Below are 22,500 nucleotides of genomic sequence, written 5' to 3'. Positions count from 1 at the left end.
CATCCTTCCTATAATGTGGTGACCAGAACTGCACACAGTACTCCAGCTGTGGCCTCACCGAGGCTCTATACAACTCCAACATGACCTCCCTACTTTTGTAATCTATGCCTCGATTGATAAAGGCAAGTGTCCCATACGCCTTTTCCACGACCTCACTAACATGCCTCTCCGCCTTCAGAGACCTATGGACACACACGCCAAGGTCCCTTTGTTCCTGTGAACTTCCTAGTGTCATGCCGTTCATTCAATACGGCCTTGACAGGCTACCCAGCATCGATCTAGGCACCAGAAATGACAACGGAAATCTCAGCAATGTCGACCCTGCAAAAGTCTTCCTTACTAACACCGGCAAGCTAGTGCCAAAATTGGGAGAGCTGTCTCACAGATTACTCAAGCAGCAGCGTGGCCTAACCAAACTCATGGAATCAGATCTGACAGATAACGTCCCAGACCCTACCGTCAGTGTCCCTGGGTATGTCCTGTCCCACCAGCAGAACCGACCCAGCAGAGGTGGCGACACAGTGGTATACAGTCGGATGGGAGTTGCCCTGGGAGTCCTGAAGATTAACTCCGGACCCTATGAAGTCTCACCATCAGGTCAAACATGGGCAAGGAAACCTCCTGCTGATGACCACGTACCGCCCTCCCTCAGTTGATGAATCAGTGCTCCTCTCCATGTTGAACACCACTTGGAGGAAGCACTGAGGGTGGAAAGGGTGCAGAATGTCCTCTGGGTGGGGGACTTCAATGTCTAACACCAAGAGTGGCTCGGTAGCACAGCTACTGACCAAGCTGGCCGAGTCCTAAATGACATAACAGCTAGACCGGGTCTGCGGCAGGTGGTGAGGGAACCAACAAGAGGGGAAAACATACTTGACCTCATCCTCACCAACCTGCCTGCCGCAGATGCATCTGTCCATGACAGTATGGGCAGGAGTGACCACCACACAGTCGTTGCGGAGACAAAGTCCCGTCTTCACATTGGGGACACCCTCCATCGTGTTGTGTGGCACTACCACCGTGCTGAATGGGATAGATTTCGTAAACAGGACCATCAACTCAAGACTGGGCATCCATGAGGTGCTGTGGGCCATCAGCAGCAGCAGAATTGTACTCAAAGATAATCTGTAACCTCATGGCCCGGCATATCCCCCACTCTACCATTACCGCCAAGCCAGGGGATCAACCCTGATTCAATGAAGAGTGCAGGAGGGCAGGCCAGGAGCAGCACCAGGCACACCTAAAAATGAGATGTCAACCTGGTGAAGCTATAAAACAGGACTACTTGCGTACCAAACAGCATAAAGCAGCAAGTGATAGACAAAACTAAGTGACCCCCATAACCAACAGATCAGATTTAAGCTCTGCAGTCCTGCCACATCCAGTCGTGAATGGTGATGGACAATTAAACAACTCATTGGAGGAGGAGGCTCCACAAATATCCCCATCCTCAATGATGGAGGAGCCCACACAAAGATATAGATGAAGCATTTGCTACAACCTGCAACCAGAAGTGCTGAGTGGATGATCCATCTCAGCCTCCTCCGGAGGTCCCCAGCATCGCGGATGCCAGTATTCAACCAATTTGATTCACTCCACGTGATATCAAGAAACAGCTGAAGGCACTGGATACTGCAAAGGCTATGGGCCCTGACAATATTCCGGCAATAGTTCTGAAGACTTGTGCTCCAGAACTTGCCGCGCCCCTAGCCAAGCTGTTCCAGAACAATTACAATGCTGGCATCCACAGAGCTATGTGTAAAATTGCCCGGGTATGTCCTGTACACAAAAAGCAGGACAATTCCAACCCTGCCAATTACCGTCCCATCAGCCTACCCTCCATCATCAATAAAGTAATGGAAGGGATTATCAACAGTGCTATCAAGCAACACTTGCTTAGCAAGACCCTGTTCACTGACGCCCAGTTTGGGTTCTGCCAGGGCCACTCAGCTCCTGATTTCATTACAGCCTTGGTCCAAACATGGACAAAAGATCTGACCTCCCTAGGTGAGGTGAGGATGTCTGTCTTTGATATCCAGGCCACATTTGACAGAGTGTGGCATCAAGGAGCCTTGGCAAAAGTGGAGTCAATGGGACTCAGGGGGAAAACTCTCCTCTGGTTAGTCATAGCTAGCACAAAGGAAGATGGTTGTGGTTGTTGGAGGTCAGTCATCTCAGCTCTGGGACATCACTGCAGGAATTCCTCAGGGTAGTGTCCTCGGCCCAACCACCTTCAGCTGCTTCATCAATGACCTTCCTTCCATCATAAGGTGAGAAGTGGGGATGTTCGCTGATGATTGCACATTGTTCAGCACCATTCGCGACTCCTCAGATACTGAAGCAGTCCATGTCCAAATGCAGCAAGACCTGGACAATATCCAGGCTTGGGCTGACAAGTGGCAAGTAATATTCGCGCCACACAAGTGCCAGGCAATGACCATCTCCAACAAGAGAGAATCCAACCATCGCCCCTTGACATTCAATGGCATTATTGAACTACCACTATCAACATCCTGATGGTTACCATTGACCAGAAACTGAACTGGACCAGCCATATAAATGCAATGGCTACAAGAGCAGGTCAGAGGCTAGGAATCCTGCAGAGAGTAACTCACCTCCTGATGCCACAAAGCCTATTCGCCATCTACAAGGCACAAGTCAGGAGTGTGATGGAATACTCTCCACTTGCCTGGATGAGTGCAGCTCCCACAACACTCGAGAAGCTCGACACCATCCAGGACAAAGCAGCCCCGCTTGATTGGCACCCCATCCACAAACATTCACTCCCTCCACCACCGACGCACAGTGGCAGCAGTGTGTGTACCATCTACAAGATGCACTGCAGCAACTCGCCAAGGCTCCTTCGACAGCATCTTCCAAACCCACGGCCGCTACTACCTAGAAGGACAAGGGCATCAAAGAAATGGGAACACCACCACCTGGAAGTTCCCCCTCTGAGCCACTCACCGTCCTGACCTGGAAATGTATCGGCCGTTCCTTCACTGTCGCTGGAACTCCCTCCCACCCCTAACTGTGGGTGTACCTACACCACATGGACTGCAGCGGTTTAAGAAATCAGCTGGCGAACACCTTCTCAAGGGGCAATTAGGGATAGGCAATAAATACTGGTCTATCGAGCAGCGCCCACATCCTATGAACGAATGAAAAAAAAATCATTAAATACTGCCCTCTTTACCTGGCTACTGTTTTGCATTTACCTGGGAGAGGGAAGAATTGTGGTAATGTGAAATGTATGTTAAAGCCTCCAATTATACCTGACATTCACTTCCCTAACATTCAGTGCAGCGGAATAGCAGTCCTGGCGCACAGAAGTCGGAGAATGTGAATTGATGTTAGTTTACACATGGTCAATTGTGTCAATGAGCAATTATGCCTATTATGCATTTTCCCTGAATTTCGGTTGCATTGCTTTTGGGTTAAATGAAAAGCTGGCGAAATTCATAGCAGGCGTTTCCTGCTGGGAATCAAAACCAAAATGGACCTCAGGTCTTCCCTTTACATTTTATGACTGGCTTCCCCTCTCCCCCACCCCCCCACCCCCCCACCCCCCCAACCCCGCAAGCCTCTCTCCAGGCAGTTGAAGCCCTTCTCCTCCTCCTTTATCCAGTACCGTTAAGGAGAGTGAGCAAGGCCACTGGAAACCGACCTGTTCGGGCTCACCGCTCTCCTCCCACTCAACCCAGTGCCCCAGCGATCCCCTATTTGTACTCCTGTCGTGAAACAAAAATTGAACAAAAACGATGTGTAAGACGGCGGGTGGTGGGGGGCGGTGGGGGTGGTGAGACGGTGGGTGGGGGGACCACGGGGGTCGAGGCAGAGGCAGCCCCCAGTTGGACATTGCGCCAGTTGTTTGCACCCATGACCCCAGGGTATTAACCCGGGCCTCCGGATTGTGGGTCCGACGACAACGCTGCAGTGCTGCCTTCTCCCCGTTCCCAATTCAATTGGGAAATGTGGAAGGAAACAGAGAACCTGCACAGCTGCAGCGAAAGTGGTCACACCTCAGCCACATGCCTCGGCCCGTTGAAAGATAGGGAGGGCCTGAACAACCTCGTTCTCTGGCGTCTCATTCCCACGGTGACCTGATTTTCGCCGCCTCCTTGTTTCATCCAATCTCCCTCCCCCACCCCCCTCCCCGTCTCGTTTTTCGCCTTCAGACCAGCCGACCAAGCCGCACATCCAGCTGTTCCGCACATCTGGCAAGTATTCCATCGGCGAGTACGTGAGCATCAGGTGCACCGCCTCCTCCATCTTCAGCGGGGCCATCTTCCTGCTGCTCAAGGTCGACGGGGAGAGCCCCGTGGCCTACCAGGCCGTGCCAACGGCAGGATTCTCGATGACCTTCTCCATCGCCAACCTCACCTACGCCGACAACGGGTATTACCTCTGCCTCTACCAGCTCAAGAGGTCGGGAAAACTGTACAACTCCTCGGAGAGTGAGCGTGTCAAAGTGACCGTGACAGGTAAGGCTGGTCAACCCTTTCAGGGCTCAGATGACGGGCTGGCAGAAGAGTTTCGGCTCCTCCCCCTGAAGGGAAATAAGAACACGTAGAGAAAGGGGGGAGTGGCAGGTGGAGCAAAAGAGAAGGCCGGGGATAGGTTAGAGGCCCAGGGTAGATTGAATGTTAAAGCTGGCACCGAGCACGGGGCAAAGAAAGCGGTAATGAGAGCATGAAAGGCTAAAGCTTTTGGTCCGGAGTGGATGTTAATAGCAGAATAACGGTCAGCCCTGTCTGAAAGCGAAATAGCAGAATGTGTAAAGAGCTGAATGAAGGTCAGCACTGGTCCAGTGTAGGTGTTAATAGCAGAATAAAGGTCAGCACTGTCTGAAAGCGAAATAGCAGAATGTGTAAAAAGCTGATGAAGGACAGAGCTGGTCCAGAGTAGGTGTTAATAGCAGAATGAAGGTCAGCACTGTGTGAAAGCGAAATAGCAGAATGTGTAAAGAGCTGAATGAAGGCCAGAGCTGGTCCAGAGTAGGTGTTAATAGCAGATTGAAGGTCAGCACTGTCTGAAATGAAAAAAAAAATACTTGAGAACAAGATACGGACTGACACTTTTGAGAAAAAATATCACTTTGTTCAGTGTTTATCTTTGCAATGATACAATTCAGAAAAATAAACACATTATAAAGAGGACAAAGAAAACATCTTTAGTGGGTGCAAGAGGGACACGGGAGATCTCGATCTCTGCCCTGCCATTTGGAAATGGCCCCTGTAAAAGTTGGTTCCGAGGGTTAATTCGAAACCCTCATCAGACATTAGTTGCATCCCTGGAGTTTGCGTTTACAGCGGCTGTCAAGGAGCATGCACTGCACCACGCAGGCCAAGCTTGGGGGCAGGAACTCGGAGTGAGTGACGGTACCGAAGTGAGAATGTCACTGAATTGGAAACCTGGGGCCCTGGGATCGAATCCCATCACAGTTGGTGGGTGGTGGAATCTGAATTCGATCAAAATCACTGGCATCTACCTGGCCGAGTGGGAAAGTTGCCCTGTGTACCAAAAGCAGGGTAAATCCAACCTAGCCAATTACCACACCATTGGTCTACCCTCGATTATCAGTGAAGCAATGGAAGGGGCTATCAAGCGGCACTTGCTTAGCAATAACCTGCTCACTGATGCCCAGTTTGGGTTCTGCCAGGGCCGCTCAGCTCCTGACCTCGTTACAGCCTTGGTTCAAGCATAGGAGCTGAACTCCTGAGGTGAGGTGAGGGTGACCGCCCTTGACATCAAGGCAGCATTTGACCAAGTGTGGCATCAAGGAGCCCTAGCAAAACTGGAGTCAATAGGAATCACGGGCAAAACTCTCCGCTGGTTGGAGTCATAGCAAGCACAAAGGAAGATGGTTGTGGTGGTTGGAGGTCTGTTATCTCAGCTGCAGGAGTCCCTAAGGGCAGTGTCCTAGGCCCAACCACCTTCAGCTGCTCCATCAATGACCTTCCTTCCATCGTAAGGTCAGAAGTGGGGAATGTTCGCTGATGGTTGCACAATGTTCAGCACCATTCGCGACTCCTCAGATACTGAAGCAGCCCATGTCCAAATGCAGCAAGACCTGAACAGTATCCAGGCTTGGGCTGACAAGGCAAGTGACATTTGTGACACACAGTGACCATCTCCAACAAGAGAGAACCCAACCATCGCCCCTTGATGTTCAATGGCACCCCCCATTATCAACATCCTTGGAGTTCCCACTGACCAGAAACTGAACTGGGATCAGCCAAAAAAATACTGCGACTACAAGAGCAGGTCAGATGTTAGGAACCCTGTGGTGAGTAACTCACCCCCTGACTCCCCAAAGTCTGTCCACCATCTACAAGGCACAAGTCAGGAGGGTGATGGAATACTCCCCACTTGCCTGGATGAGTTCAGCTCCCACAGCACTCAAGAAGCTGGACATTTACCTGGAAAAATCACCCTGCTTTATTGGCCACACATTCACAGTAGCAGCAGTGTGTACACCATCTACAAGTTGCACTGCAGCAACTCACCAAGGCTCCTTAGGCAGCACCTTCCAAACCCACAATCACTACCACCTATAAAGACAAGAACAGAAGATAGATGTGAACACCTACACCTGGAAATTCCACACCAATTCACTCAACATCCTGACTTGGAAATATATTGGCCGTTCCTTCACTGTCACTGGTCAAAATCCTGGAACTCCCTCCCTAACAGCACTGTGGGTGTACCTACACCACATGGACAAAATCCTGGAACTCCCTCCCTAACAGCGCTGTGGGTGTGCCTACACCACAGGGACAAAATCCTGGAACTCCCTCCCTAACAGCGCTGTGGGTGTACCTACACCACAGGGACAAAATCCTGGAACTCCCTCCCTAACAGCACTGTGGGTGTACCTACACCACAGGGGACAAAATCCTGGAACTCCCTCCCTAACAGCACTGTGGGTGTACCTACACCACACGGACAAAATCCTGGAACTCCCTCCCTAACAGCGCTGTGGGTGTACCTACACCACATGGACAAAATCCTGGAACTCCCTCCCTAACAGCGCTGTGGGTGTGCCTACACCACAGGGACAAAATCCTGGAACTACCTCCCTAACAGCGCTGTGGGTGTACCTACACCACAGGGACAAAATCCTGGAACTCCCTCCCTAACAGCACTGTGGGTGTACCTACACCACAGGGGACAAAATCCTGGAACTCCCTCCCTAACAGCACTGTGGGTGTACCTACACCACACGGACAAAATCCTGGAACTCCCTCCCTAACAGCGCTGTGGGTGTACCTACACCACATGGACAAAATCCTGGAACTCCCTCCCTAACAGCGCTGTGGGTGTACCTACACCACAGGGACAAAACCCTGGAAGTCCCTCCGTAACAGCACTGTGGGTGTACCTACACCACAGGGGACAAAATCCTGGAACTCACTCTCTAACAGCGCTGTGGGGGTACCTACACCACAGGGACAAAATCCTGGAACTCCCTCCCTAACAGCACTGTGGGTGTACCTACACCACATGGACAAAATCCTGGAACTCCCTAACAGCACTGTGGGTTTACCTACACCACATGGACAAAATCCTGGAACTCCCTCCCTAACAGCGCTGTGGGTGTACCTACACCACAGGGACTGCAGTGGTTCAAGAAGGCAGCTCACCCACCACCTTCTTAAGGGCATCGAGCGATGGGCAATGAATACTGGCCCAGCCAGAGAAACCCACATCTCGTGAATAAATTTTTAAAAATCAGGAACTTCATGTCTTATTAATGACCGGTGGGGGGGAAATCCATCTAGTTCACCAATCCTCTTTAGGGAAATAAATCTTCTGTTCTTTATGTGGTCTAACCTACCTATGACTCCAGACACTCAGCAATATGGTTGGCTCTACACTCCCTGGAACCTGCACCATGTGGATTGTGCGGGTGTACCCACACTACGCGGACTGCAGCGGTTCTAGAAGACAGTTGGCCACCAGCCTCTCCAGGGTCAATTAGAGATGGGCAGTTAATGCTGCACCTTGCCAGCAACGCCCACATCCCACGATTGAATGATACAAGGACCAGCTGTTGGTACACTGCTGCCACTCTCTGCCACCTCCGCAGCATCCACCTTGTTAATTTGACTTGAGGCTAGCAGATTGCCCGCATCAAGTTTCTGACAGTGCGCGTTCATCAAATAATGAGTCTTGCATGACAATTTTGACTGTTCCTCATTGACGATTGTCTCCGCTGAGCATTATGGTAAGTAAAAAGTCAGCTTGGGCAGAATCGCATTGGCAGGCAATTAAACGCATTGCCTCACTGTCCAGTCCCACGTACTGTGTGGGAATGCACTTTGGGAAAGGAAGGACTGGCAAACTGGAGCTCATTTCTCCTTGGTGAAAGAAATAAAGGATGGCTGACCGAGCTGAGGTCTTTAAAACTACGAAAGGCTTTAATAGGGTGGGCGGTCTTCATTAACTAGACCGTTAATGTAAGATAGCTACCGAAAATCCAACCGGGAAGTCGGGATGAACTTCCTTTACCCAAATGATGGTGAGAACACTGAGCTTTGTTGCCTGAGGGAGAGTTCGAGGTGAATCCTACAGATGCATTTGAGGGGAAGCTAAACAAACAGACAAAGGCACTGGGCACACGTTTGCAGTAGACAGGGAGTGAGGCCTGGTGATGTGGGATTTAGGTGGGGAGGCCCGAATGGAGCATAAACACTTGGGCACGATCGAGGCTTGGGTGGGTACCACAGGGGCTTGGCACCTTTGTTGGCACCTTTAGTCGTACTTAAATTTCATTTTTGTTAGTCTTCTTTCAGAGTTTCTCTTTGTTTTCGCAGTTTCCCTTTAAGGGGCTGCCATTTAATTTGCCCCCTTGTTTTATTAATTGAGTTTAATTGTTTTTTTACCCCCGAAAATAGTATAAACACTAGCAGGCGCTGCTTTGGTGTTGCATGTATAAAGTTATGAGGGGGTGTATTTAGGGTAGACAGGGACTTTTCCCCTTGATAGAGGGATCAATAATCAGGGGGCATAGATTTAAGGTAAGGGGCAGGAGGTTTAGAGGGGATGTGAGGAAGAATTTTTTTCACCCAGAGGGTGGTGGGAATCTGGAACTCACTGCCTGTAAGGGTGGTAGAGGCAGAAACCCTCATAACATTTAAGAAGTATTTGATTGTGTACTTGTGATGCCTTGGCATATAAGGCTATGGGCCTAGTGCTGGCAAATGGGATTAGAATAGACCATAAGACATAGGAGCTGAAATTAGGCCATTCGGCCCATCGAGTCTGCTCCGCCATTCAATCATGGCTGATAATTTTCTCAACCCCATTCTCCCGCCTTCTCCCCATAACCTTTGATCCCCTTACCAATCAAGAACCTATCTATCTCGCTCTTGAATACACTCAATGACCTGGCCTCGACAGCCTTCTGTGGCAATGAATTCCATAGATTCACCACTCTCTGGCTAAAGAAGTTTCTCCTCATCTCTGTTCTAAAAGGTCTTCCCTTTACTCTGAGGCTGTGCCCTCGGGTCCTAGTCTCTCCTACTAATGGAAACATCTTCCCCACGTCCACTCTATCCAGGCCTTTCATTATTCTGTAAGTTTCAATCAGATCCCCCTCCCTCATCCTTCTAAACTCCATCGAGTATAGACCCAGAGTCCTCAAATGTTCCTCATATGTTAAGCCTTTCATTCCTGGGTTCGTTCTCGTGAACCTCCTCTGGACCCTCTCCAGGTGCCAGCACTAGTTAGGTACTTGTTTGACCGGCGCAGACTAGATGGGCCGAAGGGCCTTTTTCTGTGACTCTATCACTCTATGCCAAATGTGGTGTTATATGGAATCCTCTGCAATCCACAGAGTTGGCTGTTAGGCTAAGGGTGCCAACGCTGGGGTTCCTCCCCACCCAGTCCCCCCCCGCAATCACCCTACTTCTTCCACATTTCGTGCTGTTTGCCCTCACCCTCGCTTGCAAACCCCTCCGTGGTCTCACCACCCACCGCCCCCCCCATCCCCAATTCTGAAGTCTCCTCCAACCCCACAACCCTTTGATCTGCCCTGCTGTCACCCAGTTCCACCCTCCTCGAGCATCAGCGACAATCATTAGGAAGGCAAATGGGATGCTGGTTCCTTACTGAAAGGGCGGTGGTGGAGAGTGGGGTAGAAATGTAGGGAAGGGCTTGCTACAACGATACAGGGCATTCGTGAGTCTGCGTATCATTAATGTCTCCTCACTGAAGGAAGGGTATACTTGTAGCGGAGGCAGTTGAGGTGCATTGTTGGCCTACTGTTAATGCACTAGGCTAATGCAGGTTCAAATCCCTCCCGGAACTCCTCCTGCCTTTTTTACCCGTGTCGGAGGCTACTTAACCCGACACGTCTGCGGAAGATGCCAGCTCCCATTGAGGACCCCCTCCCCTGCATTCCCGGGGGTGGTGGGGAGACTAAACGCCGACTGGGTGACCCGCTTTGCGGAACACCTTCGGTCTGTCCGCAAGCATGACCCAGATCTCCCTGTCGCTTGCCATTTTAACACACCCACCCTGTTCTCTTGCCCACATGTCCGTCCTTGGCCTGCTGCATTGTTCCAGTGAAGCCCAACGCAAACTGGAGGAACAGCACCTCATCTTCCGACTAGGCACTTTACAGCCTTCCGGGTTTAACGTTGAGTTCAACGACTTCAGACCACGAACTCTCTCCTCCGTCTCGACCGCACCCTTTTGAAATCCATTTTTTAACGTTGAATTTAAATTTAAATTTATTTTTATGCGTTATTTATTGATTGATTCGTTCAGGTTTTTTTGATCCTTTACCCCCATTCACCACACCCCACCCTCCAAAAAGGGCCATCTATCACTTGTTCCTATGTTGTGATCTCACTGAACGCTGACCCTTCTGCTATTCAGACATTCCGCTATTGTACCTTTATGCCACCATCAACACCTTCTTTAGACTTTAACGCTATCATTAACACTCCCTTCGTCTTGTGTCCAAGACATCTTTGTCGATCTCTCCTGAGATCACACCTACCGCCGACCTTCCACCTTGCTCCCCCTGCTCCACCCCCAGTATAAAATGCATCAAGTGTCTACTGCTGTCCAGCTCTGAAGGAGGGCCATACGGAGATGAAACGTTAAGCCTGTTTCTCTCTGCGTAGACGCAGGATGGATGGGATCGGACCAGCCGCGGACTACGCACCGCCTCTGTCCTTACGTCCTCTTGCGGCCAATTGAGTTAGCTCAGCAGGAGCTGCGTGGGATGGGCAGAGACGATCTGACTGTGGCCATTTTGGGGAACTTCTCACCCGCCGGGGCCCCCCCCCTTCAGAACCCTTCTGGAAGGGTCCCGCCACTTTGTAGCATCACAGGTGTGCGATATGAACACCAGGGCTAAGGAAATGGTTGGGGGCAAAACGAGTGGGGCCTGAGCGACCGCGCCGAACACACAGTGCTTGATATTTAGTGCAGTCAGCGCCATCTAATTCTATGTCAGACAGATGTTCTACCCAGTGAGTTCCTGTTGTGACTTGCCAAGATGATCCCGCTTTCGGTCTAACGATGTTGACACGAACGTATGAATTAGGAGCAGGAGTAGACCACTCGGCCCCTCCAACCTGCTCGCCCATCCAATAAGACCATGCCTGATTTAATTGTAACCTCAACCCCACATTCCTGCCTCTCCCTGATTAGCCCTTCACCCCTCCTTGTTTACCAAGAATCGATCTTGCCTTAAAAATATTCAAAAACTCTACTTCCACCGGCCTTTTGAGGAAGAGGGTGCCAAAGACTCATGAACCCCAGAGAGAAGAAAACATCACAAGTTGCAATGCACTTAATATGACTGGACTGATAAAGTTCAGCTTCGTAAATGTGCAATGGATGTAAGAAATATCAAATGGAGTTTTGAGGCAGAGTCTTTGAATGTTTTTAAGGCCGAGGTAGATCGATTCTTTGATTAACAAGGGGGGGGTGAAAGGTTATCGGAGGGGTGGGGGAGGCCGGAATGTGGGGTCGAGGTTACAATCAGATCGGGCATGATCTAATTGAATGGGGGAGCAGAGTCGAGGAGCCGAATGGCCTACCCCTGTTCCTCATTCGTATATTTGTATGCTGTTCAGTTTTGGCATCTAAGTTCCGAAGAAGAGTCATATTGGACTCAAAACGTTAACTCTTTGTCTCTCTTCACAGATGCTCCCAGACCTGCTGAGTTTTTACGACACTTTCTGTTATTTTTATCTAGAACTCCGAACGTGGTTTTATGTTACAACGTAAGAGGTGACGCCTGAGCCTTTGGCCAGAGTTGTCCTCACTGGAGTTTAGAAGAATAAGAGGCGTCTTGATGGATGCATATAGGACCCTCAGGGGATTTGACAGGGTGGATGTGGAGAGGATGTTTCCCCTTGTGGGAGAATCTAAACCTAGACATAGAATCTAGACCTTAGGTCACCACATTATAGGAAGGATGTGATTGCACTGGAGGGGGTGCAGAGGAGATTCACCAGGATGTGACCTGGGATGAAACATTTGAGTTATGAGGAGAGGTTGGATAGACTTGGGTTGTTTTCGTTGGAGCGGAGAAGACTGAGGGGTGACCTGATCGAGATGTACAAGATTATGAGGGGCATGGACAGGGTGGATAGGGAGCAGCTGTTCCCCTTAGTTGAAAGGTCAGTCACAGGTGGACATAAGGTCAAGGTGAGGGGCAGGAGGTTTGGGGGGTGGGTGTGAGGAAAAACTTTTTTTACCCAGAGGGTGGTGAGGGTCTGGAATGCGCTGCCTGGGAGGGTGGTGGAGGCGGGTTAGCCTCACATCCTTTAAAAAGCACCTGGATGAACACTTGGCACGTCATAACATTCAAGGCGATGGGGCCAAGCGCTGGTCAATGGGATTAGGTAGGTAGGTCAGGTGTTTCTCACAGTGTCGGTGCAGACTCGATGGGCCGAAGGGCCTCTTCTGCACTGTGTGTGTGATTCTGTGATAGACGTCACTGTTTGTAAATATGGGTTCGTCCATTTAAATGGAGACGAGGAGAATTTCCTTCTCTCAAAGGTTGGTGAGCCTTTGGAAATCTCTTCCCCAAAAGGCGTTGGGAACAGGGTCTTTAAATATGTTTAAGGCCGAGCGTGATAGATTCTGGTTAAGCAAGGTGGGGGTGGGTGAAAGGTTATTGGGGGGGTCGGCCGGAATGTGGGGCTGAGGTTACAATCAGATTGGCCGTCAGCTTATTGAATGGCGGGGCAGGCTCGAGGGGCCGAGTGGCCTCCTCCTGTTCCTGCTTCATATGTTCGGACAGCGTGGGATTGAAACAGGTAACCTTTGCTCTGTATATTTCTGAATGGGGAGGAAACTCATCCTGGCTAAGAATGGAGAACAGGCCGTGTTGCATTCGTTGCTTGGTCCAATCCCCCGCCCGGTCGCCGTCCAATCAACATGCCCGTGGAGCTGAAATCGAGCGGGATTTAGAATAGGCGATGTAAAGGTGACCCGGGGCGAATTTCTAGATCCAATGATGCCCCCCTCCACCCAACCCCGGCCAAAACGGTTGGACCCGGGCCTCTGGAGCAAAGCGATTCACCCGTGATCACTCTCTCTTTCTTTCCCCCGCCTCAGATGTCCTGTTGCGGCCCTCGATTTCGGTGTTGCGGACGTCCGGCATGTTCGTCCAAGGCGAGGCCGTCAACTTCCGCTGCTCGTCGGCCAGCGTCTTCGCGGTGATCACCTTCTACCTCTACAAAGTGGGCGAGTCGGGACCGGTGGCCTCGGTGGGGCCGACGTCAGCCTCCAGCGCCATCCTGACCATCCACAACATCAGCATGCACCAGGAAGGCTACTTCACTTGCATGTTCAAAGTGCTGATCAACCACAAGATGCACTCGTCCACTCACAGTGACCGGGTCCAGGTCGCCATCACAAGTGAGTCGCCGATTTTCACCCCCCCCTCCACTTTCTGGTTTCGAGGTCGCTCCACATGAGTGACTGAGGCAAAGAGGCAGAGGGCAACGTATCTAAAAGTAAAAATAAAAAACTGCGGATGCTGGAAATCCAAAACAGAAACAGAAACACCTGGAAAAACTCAGCAGGTCTGGCAGCATCGGCGGAGAGGGGAGCACAGTTGACGTTTCGAGTCCTCGTGACCCTTCAACAGAACTAAGTAAAATTAGGAAAGGGGTGAAATATAAAAGCTGGTTTAAGGTGGGGGGTTTGTTGGGACAAATAGCCAGTGATAGGTGGAGATAACCAAAATCTGTCACAGATAAAAGCGCAAAGAGGTGTTGAAGGTGGTGATATTATCTAAAGGAATGTGCTAATTATGAGTGGAAGACAGGACAGATAAGGTGCAGATGGCTCTAGTGAGGGGGTGGGGAATACTAAAAGGTAGAAATAAACAATGGTGGAAATACATTTAAAAATAATGGAAATAGGTGGGAAAAGAAAAAATCTGTATAAATTATTGGGCTGAATATTGAGTTCAACAATTTTAGATCTTGAACTCTCTCCTCCATCCCCACCCACTTCCCGTTTCTTCCCCCTCCTTTTTGTTTTTTCCAATAATTTATATAGATTTGTCTTTTCCCACCTATTTCCATTATTTTTAAATGTATTTGCACCCATTGTTTATCTCTACCTTTTAGTATTCCCCCACCCCCCACTAGAGCCATCTGCACCTTATCTGCCCTGTCTGCTACTCTTAATTAGCACATTCCTCTAGATAATATCACCACCTTCAACACCTCTATGTTCTTTTGTCTATGACAGATTTTGGTTATCTCCACCTATCACTGGTTGCTTGTCCCAACAAACCCCACCCCCCCCAACTCATCCCCTTAAACCAGCTTATATTTCACCCCTTTCCTAAGTTTACTTAGTTCTGTTGAAGGGTCATGAGGACTCGAAACGTCAACTGTGCTCTTCTCCGCCGATGCTGCCAGACCTGCCGAGTTTTTCCTGGTATTTCTGTTTCTGTTTTAGCGATGGATCTGAGTTTGCTGATGAGGCCAAGCTAGGGTGGGAAGGTAAGCTGCGGGGAGGAGACTGAGAGGCTGAAAGTCGGGCGAGTGGGCAAAAGGTGACTGATGGGAATGTAACGCAGCGGAGTGCAAGGCTGTTTACTTTGGCCGTGAGACTGAATGAAAACAGAATTTTTTCTTTATCTAAAAAGGTGAGGGAATTATAAGTGTCGATGATCAAAGGGTGTGTTTGTAGAAGGAACGCGGAAAGTTAGCATGCAGGCGTAGCAAGTAAGGAGGAAGGCAAATGGCATGTTGGCCTTTATTGCAATGGGATTGGAGTACAAGAATGAAGAAGCCTTGCTACTGTTGTGCAGGGTTTTTGGTGAGACCCCATCTGGAATATGGTGCGCAGTTCTGGTCTCCGTGTTAAATGAAGGATGTACTTGCACTGGAGGTGGTGCAGTGAAGGGTTCACTAAATTGGTCCCTGGGATGAGAGGCTGTGTAAACTGGGTTTATATTAGAACCATAGAACCATAGAACACTACAGCACAGAAAAACAGGCCATTCGGCCCTTCTAGTCTGTGCCGAAATATTATTCCGCTAGTCCCATTGACCTGCACCCAGTCCATAAGCCTCCAGACCTTTCCCATTCATGTATCTATCCAATTTATTCTTAAAACTTAAGAGTGAGCCCGCATTTACCACGTCAGATGGTAGCTCGTTCCACACTCTCACCACTCTCTGAGTGAAGAAGTTCCCCCTAATGTTCCCCCTAAACCTTTCCCCTTTCACCCTAAAGCCATGTCCTCTCGTGTTTATCTCTCCTAATCTAAGTGGAAAGAGCCTACTCGCATTTACTCTGTCTACACCCCTCACAATTTTGTAAACTTCTATCAAATCTCCCCTCATCCTTCTACGCTCCAAGGAATAAAGTCCTAACCTGTTTAATCTTTCCCTGTAACTCAACTCCTGAAGACCCGGCAACATCCTAGTAAATCTTCTCCGCACTCTCTCAATCTTACTGATATCCTTCCTGTAGTTAGGCGACCAGAACTGCACACAATACTCCAAAGTTGGCCTCACCAATGTCTTATACAACCTCACCATAACATCCCAACTCCTATACTCAATACTTTGATTTATGAAGGCCAGTGTGCCAAAAGCATTCTTTACAACCTTGTCTACCTGTGATGCCACTTTCCGGGAATTATGTATCTGAACTCCCAGATCCCTTTGTTCCTCCGCACTCCTCAGTGCCCTACCATTTACTGTGTATGTCCTACCTTGGTTTGTCCTTCCAAAATGTAACACCTCACACTTTTCCGCATTAAATTCCATCTGCCATTTTCTGGCCCATTTTTCCAGTTGGTCCAGATCCCTCTGGAGATATTCTCTGGAGTTTAGAAGAATGGGAGGCGATCTCATTGAGACCTGCAGGATTGAGAAGGGGTTTCCCAGTGTGGGCGCCGAGGGGTCGATTCCGCTGGTCGGGGGGAATCTAAAACACGGGGGCACAATGTCGGGATAAGGGGGCCGATCATTTAGGACTGAGATGAGAAGGAATGCCTTCACTCGAAGGGTTGGGAATCTAGCCCAGAGGATTGTGAATGCTCCATCGTTGAGGGCCGGGATGGACAGATTTTTGGCCTCTCCGTTAATGGTGGGATATGGGGAGCGAGCAGGAAAATGGAGTGGAATCCCAAGTTTAGCTGTGAGCACATTGAATGGCAGAGCAGGCTCGATGGGCCGAATGGTCTACTCCAATCCCTGTTTCTTATGCCCTTGCGTCCCCCTGAAATAGATACTTAAACGTGCATACGTCACACGATGGTCACCATAGCCTTAGGGAAACAAGGGAGATTTACCACAATGGTAGCCTCTGTATGGGAATCTAGTTGTGTGGAGCCACTGGGGGTTGCTTTAGACCAGGGAACGTTCAACTAAGGTTGGTAGCTTGGCGCCAAGAATGAGCAACATGAAAGAGAATAGAGAACTCATGCATGTTCTCCTCAGAACAAAGAAGGTTATGTGGAGATTTCATTGCGTTGATCAAAATTATCAGGGGCTTTAATAGACTAGGGGTGGGGGTAGGCGTGAAAGTGTGGGGGCGGAAGGTGGGACAGGTTTCCTGGCCAATAACAAAAAGATACACAGTTAAGATAAGATAATTGAGGTTTAGATGCAGGTTCAGAAGTCAGGAGTCAAGTTCATGGTGCAGCTCATTTATACATGCTAGAAGCAATGTACATTTATACTCAGGGACCCGGTCGCTTCAGACAAAAGAAATATGGTCAAACCTTATGCCTTTGGTTGAAGCCGGGAGCCTGGGGAGCCTACAGTGCTCCGTTGCTGTCTCCATGGCAACGCGTCGAACAACCCGATTCAGCCGGCCCGCCAAACGGCACCCGTTTGTCCCGTCGCCAACATCGCAGTGACGCTTGGAGACTTGGCGCTCGGGTGTTTTCCCTGATGAGCGTCAGGCGTGAATCTTTGACGAGGCTGTCTCTCGTTTCGGCGTCAGTCCTGTTCTGCGCTGCGAGCGACTGAGACATACGATAAACGTCAGATAAGGCGAGATGCAACAATGGGGCAGGCGCTCGTGTAGTTACGAGCCACGATATTTGAAGACATCCATGTGTTCCTCCTCGTGAGGTGATGTTGAGCCCCTCCTACATTCGCTCATACACTCCTGCCTTACAGACCTTGCAATTCTTTATTCTTAAGAGGGCAACAAACTTACGAGGATATATACATTTTAAAAAGGTATTCATAAAATTTACAACATACGTTTGCAGAAAACAGCTTAGCGTCTGATACAAAGGGTTCCCTGAAGACTTTGAAGATGAGATTCAATTCTCTTAGATACTGCCGAATCTCAGACATGTACATCTTCTCTCAATCATAGTAAGTTTGTTCGTCAGTGGTAATGGCTTCCTCTTCCATGACACCCAAACCTTCCTCATCTTGATGGAACATATCCATTAGTACCTTATTGGCACACATGGCCCCTTTAATGTCTTGTTGGGTGATTTCGTAGTGTCGTATGTTTCGTACACCTCTCATGCTTTGCAAGATGGTGGTTCTGCTTGCAGAGGTGCAGGATTATATTCTGCATGGCCCTACCTCCTCCCTGAGCTTAACTCACCACCACCCCACCTCCCCCCCCCAACACCAATCGCCCCCCTCCCCCACCACCTTCCCACTGTAGAAATCAGGATTCTGGCTCCCCAGGAAGGGGCAACCTTGTCCGTCAATGCACAGCGGGGGTAAGAGATGCCAAAAGATTGGGTTGACTTGCGTTCAGGCCTTGCGTTCACAAGAGTTGCCTCCCTTTTATCTTTCAGGCAAGGCAGAACGACCCACGATATCCAGGAACACCGAGTTTCATCTGTACCCCCAGGGGCAGCTACTCACCCTGCTCTGCACAGCCCCGAAAGCCTACCGGACCCGCAATTTCCAGCTGTACCAGAATGGGCTGGAGATAAGCACCAGGTTGACCGTGCGCGACTCAGTTGCGGAGTTCACCATGGTGAACACGACGATGGCCAATCAGGGAGACTACACTTGCGCGTACCGGACAACCATCGCCGGGCGGGAGTACAACTCCACCCAGAGTGAATCCCTCGCGATCGCTATTTCAGGTAGGCAGCCGAAGTCCTGCGCAAAGAAAATCGAGACTCGAAACGAGCACATCCCACATGGTGGCAGCGTCGGGCCGATCGGTGTCAATCTGCTCTCAAACAACGATCCAATTTTTCATTGAAGAGCAAAAAAGAATTGCGGACGCTGGAAATCCGAAACAAAAACAAAAACAAAAAAATTACCTGGAAAAGCTCAGCAGGTCTGGCAGCATCGGCGGAGAGGGAGCACCGCTGACGTTTCGAGTCCTCACGACCCTTCAACAGAACTAAGTAAAAATAGAAGAGAGGTGAAATATAAGCTGGTTTAAGTCGGGGGGTGGGGGAGGTGGGACAGGTAGAGCTGGACAGAGGGCCAGTGATAGGTGGAGATAACCAAAAGATGTCACAGACAAAAGGACAAAGAGGTGTTGAAGGTGGGGATATTATCTAAGGAATGTGCTAATTAAGGGTAGAAAGCAGGACCAGCAAGGTGCAGAGAGCCCTAGTGGGGGTGGGGTGGGGTGCAGGAATCGATAAAGGCTAATTGTTTTATCTCTACCTTTTAGCCTATTTTGATTCCTTCACCCCACCCCGTCCCCGCTAGGGCTTTCTGCACCTTGCCCGTCCTGCTTTCTACCCTTAATTAGCACATTCCTTTAGATAATATCACCACCTTCAACACCTCTTTGTCCTTTTGTCTGTGACATCTTTTGGTTAATCTCCACCTATCACTGGCCCTCTATCCAGCTCTACCTGTCCCACCCCCCACCCCCCGACTTAAACCAGCTTATATTTCACATCTCATCTATTTTTACTTAGTTCTGTTGAAGGGTCATTCGGACTTGCTCCTCTCCGCCGATGCTGCCAAACCTGCTGAGTTTTTCCAGGTATTTTTGTTTTTATTTTTGTTTCGAGTTGAAATCGGATTGGATTGGAGGACATTTTGAAAAATGCAGCCCCTTGATATGAAGTTAGCAGGATCGGTGTCCAATAAATGAGCAATTTCAGACTTTGGATACGTGTAGAGAGTGGCCAATATCATATCTGACCATGCACATCTTCCCCTTCGATTAAACAATATTAAACAGAGGACCCAATTCTAAAAGGGGTACCAGGGTGAGAGGGACCTAAAATACATCATTGAAGACGGCAAGGGCAGGTTAAGAAAATCTCTTGTAAAGCATAGAGTACCCTAAGCTTTATTATTAGAGTACAGGAGCAAGGAGGTGATGTTGAATTTGCATCAGACACTAGTTCAGCCTCAGCTGGGGTATTGCGTCCAGTTCTGAGTACCGCTCTTTAGGAAGGTTGTGAAGGCTTTGGAGAGTGCAGAGAAGATTCACGGGAATGGTCCCCGGGATGAGGGACTTGGGTGACGTGGATATATTGGGGAAGGCGGGACTGTCTTCCTTGGAGAAGAGAAGATTGCCAGGAGATTCGATAGGGGTGCTCAAAATCGCGAGGGGGCCTGGACAGGGTAGAAGAGGGTGAACCTGTTCCCATTGGTCGTGGGGGGGGGGGGGGGAAGAGGAGATCAAGAAGGAGAAGGCACGGATTGAAGGGGATCCGGCGGAAGAAGCAACAGCGACCTGGGGAGAAACAGCCTCAGGCATTGGGAGGAGTTCCGGATCTGGAACGCGCTGCCTGAGAAGGCCCGGGGGAGGCAGGTTCAATCGAGGCTTTGAAAAGGGAAGGAAACTGTGGTCTGAAAACGAAGTGTGTGCAGGGTTACAGGGAGAAGGCAGAGGTGGGGCGGGGTGGGGGCGGGGTGGGTGGTGAGTTGCTCGGTTGAAGAGCCAGTACAGACAGGATGTGCCGAATAGCCTCCTTCCGTGCTGTGATCATCCTGTAATTCTGCTTGACCCTGCAGTTGAGCTCAGCCAAACAGGGACTTGGAAATGTGGATGGTACAATAGTGGTGGCTTGTATTAGGTAGACAGTAGCTGCCCAACATTCAGCTCTATTTACATCAATGAAATTGTACAGTGGACGGTAAGACGCTGGTAATATCCGCTCCTTTCTCCAGGCGGGGACTATACCAGACGCCAGTAGCACGATCACCTGTTACTTTGCTCCAGCCACAAGATGAATATGCCAGGATTTTGACCCCGTGACAGTGAAGGAACGGCCGATATATTACCAAGTCAGGATAGCGAGCGACTCGGAGGGGAACTTCCAGGTGTGAGGCTGACAGGGTTAATTCTTCGAGAAGTTGCTATCAGTTGAATAGGTCAGAGGCTGGGAATCCTGCGGCGGAGAGTAACTCAACCTCCTGACTCCCCCAAAGCCTGTCCACCATCGACAAGGCACAAGTCAGGAATGTGATGGAATACTCCCCACTTGCCTGGATGTGTGCAGCTCCCACAACACTCGAGAAGCTCGACACCGTCCAGGGAAAAGCAGCCCCGCTTGATTGGCACCCCATCCACAAACATTCACTCCCTCCACCACCGACGCACAGTAGCAGCAGTGTGTGTACCATCTACAAGATGCACTGCAGCAACTCACCAAGGCTCCTTCCACAGCACCTTCCAAACCCACGGCCACTACCGTCTAAAAGGACAAGGGAAAAGATAGATGGGAAAACCACCACCTGGAAGTTCCCCTCCAAGTCACTCACCATCCTGACTTGGAAATATATCGGCCGTTCCTTCAGTGTCACTGGGTCAAAATCCTGGAACTCCCTCCCTAACAGCGCTGTGGGTGTACCTACACCACAGGGACAAAATCCTGGAACTCCCTCCCTAACAGCACTGTGGGTGTACCTACACCACACGGACAAAATCCTGGAACTCCCTCCCTAACAGCGCTGTGGGTGTACCTACACCACAGGGACAAAATCCTGGAACTCCCTCCCTAACAGCGCTGTGGGTGTACCTACACCACAGGAACAAAATCCTGGAACTCCCTCCCTAACAGCGCTGTGGGTGTACCTACACCACAGGGACAAAATCCTGGAACTCCCTCCCTAACAGCACTGTGGGTGTACCTACACCACAGGGAACTGCAGAGGCTCAAGAAGGCGGCTCACCACCGCCTTCTCAAGGGGCCAAAAGGGATGGGCAATAAATGCTGGAGTCAGCTTGTGATGCTCACACCCCATGAATGAATTAAGATAAAAAAACCACCTTCTCGAGGGCAATTAGGGATGGGCAATAAATGCTGGCCTAACCAGCGATGCCAACAGCCCACGAATGAATTTTTAAAAAAAACCTTTGTAAGGGGGCAATTAGGGATGGATAATAAAAGCTGGCCTAGGTAGAGACCCTCACATCGCATCAAAGAATAACTAAGGAAGCTTCTGATGGGCAATTAGGAATGGATAATAAATGCTGACCTAGCAAGCTGTTCACAGGCTAGGGATATAACTGTATTACAGAGGGTGCAGAGGAGATTGGCATGAATGTTGGCAGGACTGGGAAATTGTAGCTAAGCAGAGAGATTGGGCAGGGTGAGGTTGTTCTGCCTGGAGCAGAGGAGTAGGAAAGGAGATTTGATTGAGATGTACAAAATTGTGAGGGGCCTGGCCGGAGGGCTTACTAACTTCAGCAGGGAGGTCAGTGCCCAGGGGGTGTAGAATTACAGCGCTTGGTATTAAAGGCGAGAGAGGAGATGAGGTAAAAGTCTTTCAACCCAAGAGGGTCGCAGGGTCCGGGTGAGCAAATGCTAAGGTTAACTTGCAGGTTGAGTCGGTAGTTAGGAAGGCAAATGCAACGTTGGCATTTATTTGGAGAGGACTAGAATATAAAAGCAGGGATGTGCTGCAGAGGCTTTATAAGGCTCTGGTCAGACCACATTTAGAATATTGTGAGCAATTTTGGGCCCCTGTATCTCAGGGAAGGATGTGCTGGCCCTGGAGAGGGGTCCAGAGGAGGTTCACGAGAACGATCCCAGGAATGAAAGGCTTAACATATGAGAAACGTTTGAGGACTCTGGGTCTATACTGGA

General features: G+C 49.9%; 1 protein-coding gene across 1 annotated transcript in view; it reads left to right on the top strand.

The window, feature by feature from the left end:
* Window positions 1-22,500, top strand: part of LOC144675766 (scavenger receptor cysteine-rich domain-containing protein DMBT1-like) — a gene marked incomplete at its 5' end in the record, with an annotated part of 59,656 nt that overhangs the window by 18,271 nt on the left and 18,885 nt on the right. The window contains 3 exons of the mRNA XM_078536364.1: window positions 4,179-4,484; window positions 13,591-13,893; window positions 18,277-18,573. Of these exons, the coding sequence (XP_078392490.1) occupies window positions 4,179-4,484; window positions 13,591-13,893; window positions 18,277-18,573 (906 nt within the window). The remainder of the gene's footprint in view (window positions 1-4,178; window positions 4,485-13,590; window positions 13,894-18,276; window positions 18,574-22,500) is intronic.

The sequence above is a fragment of the Cetorhinus maximus genome, unplaced genomic scaffold (assembly GCF_964194155.1).
Source record: "Cetorhinus maximus unplaced genomic scaffold, sCetMax3.hap1.1 HAP1_SCAFFOLD_1149, whole genome shotgun sequence".
Classification (NCBI taxonomy): domain Eukaryota; kingdom Metazoa; phylum Chordata; class Chondrichthyes; order Lamniformes; family Cetorhinidae; genus Cetorhinus; species Cetorhinus maximus.
The sequence above is the reverse complement of the archived record's forward strand: the minus strand, read 5'-3'. Positions and strand labels throughout refer to the sequence as shown.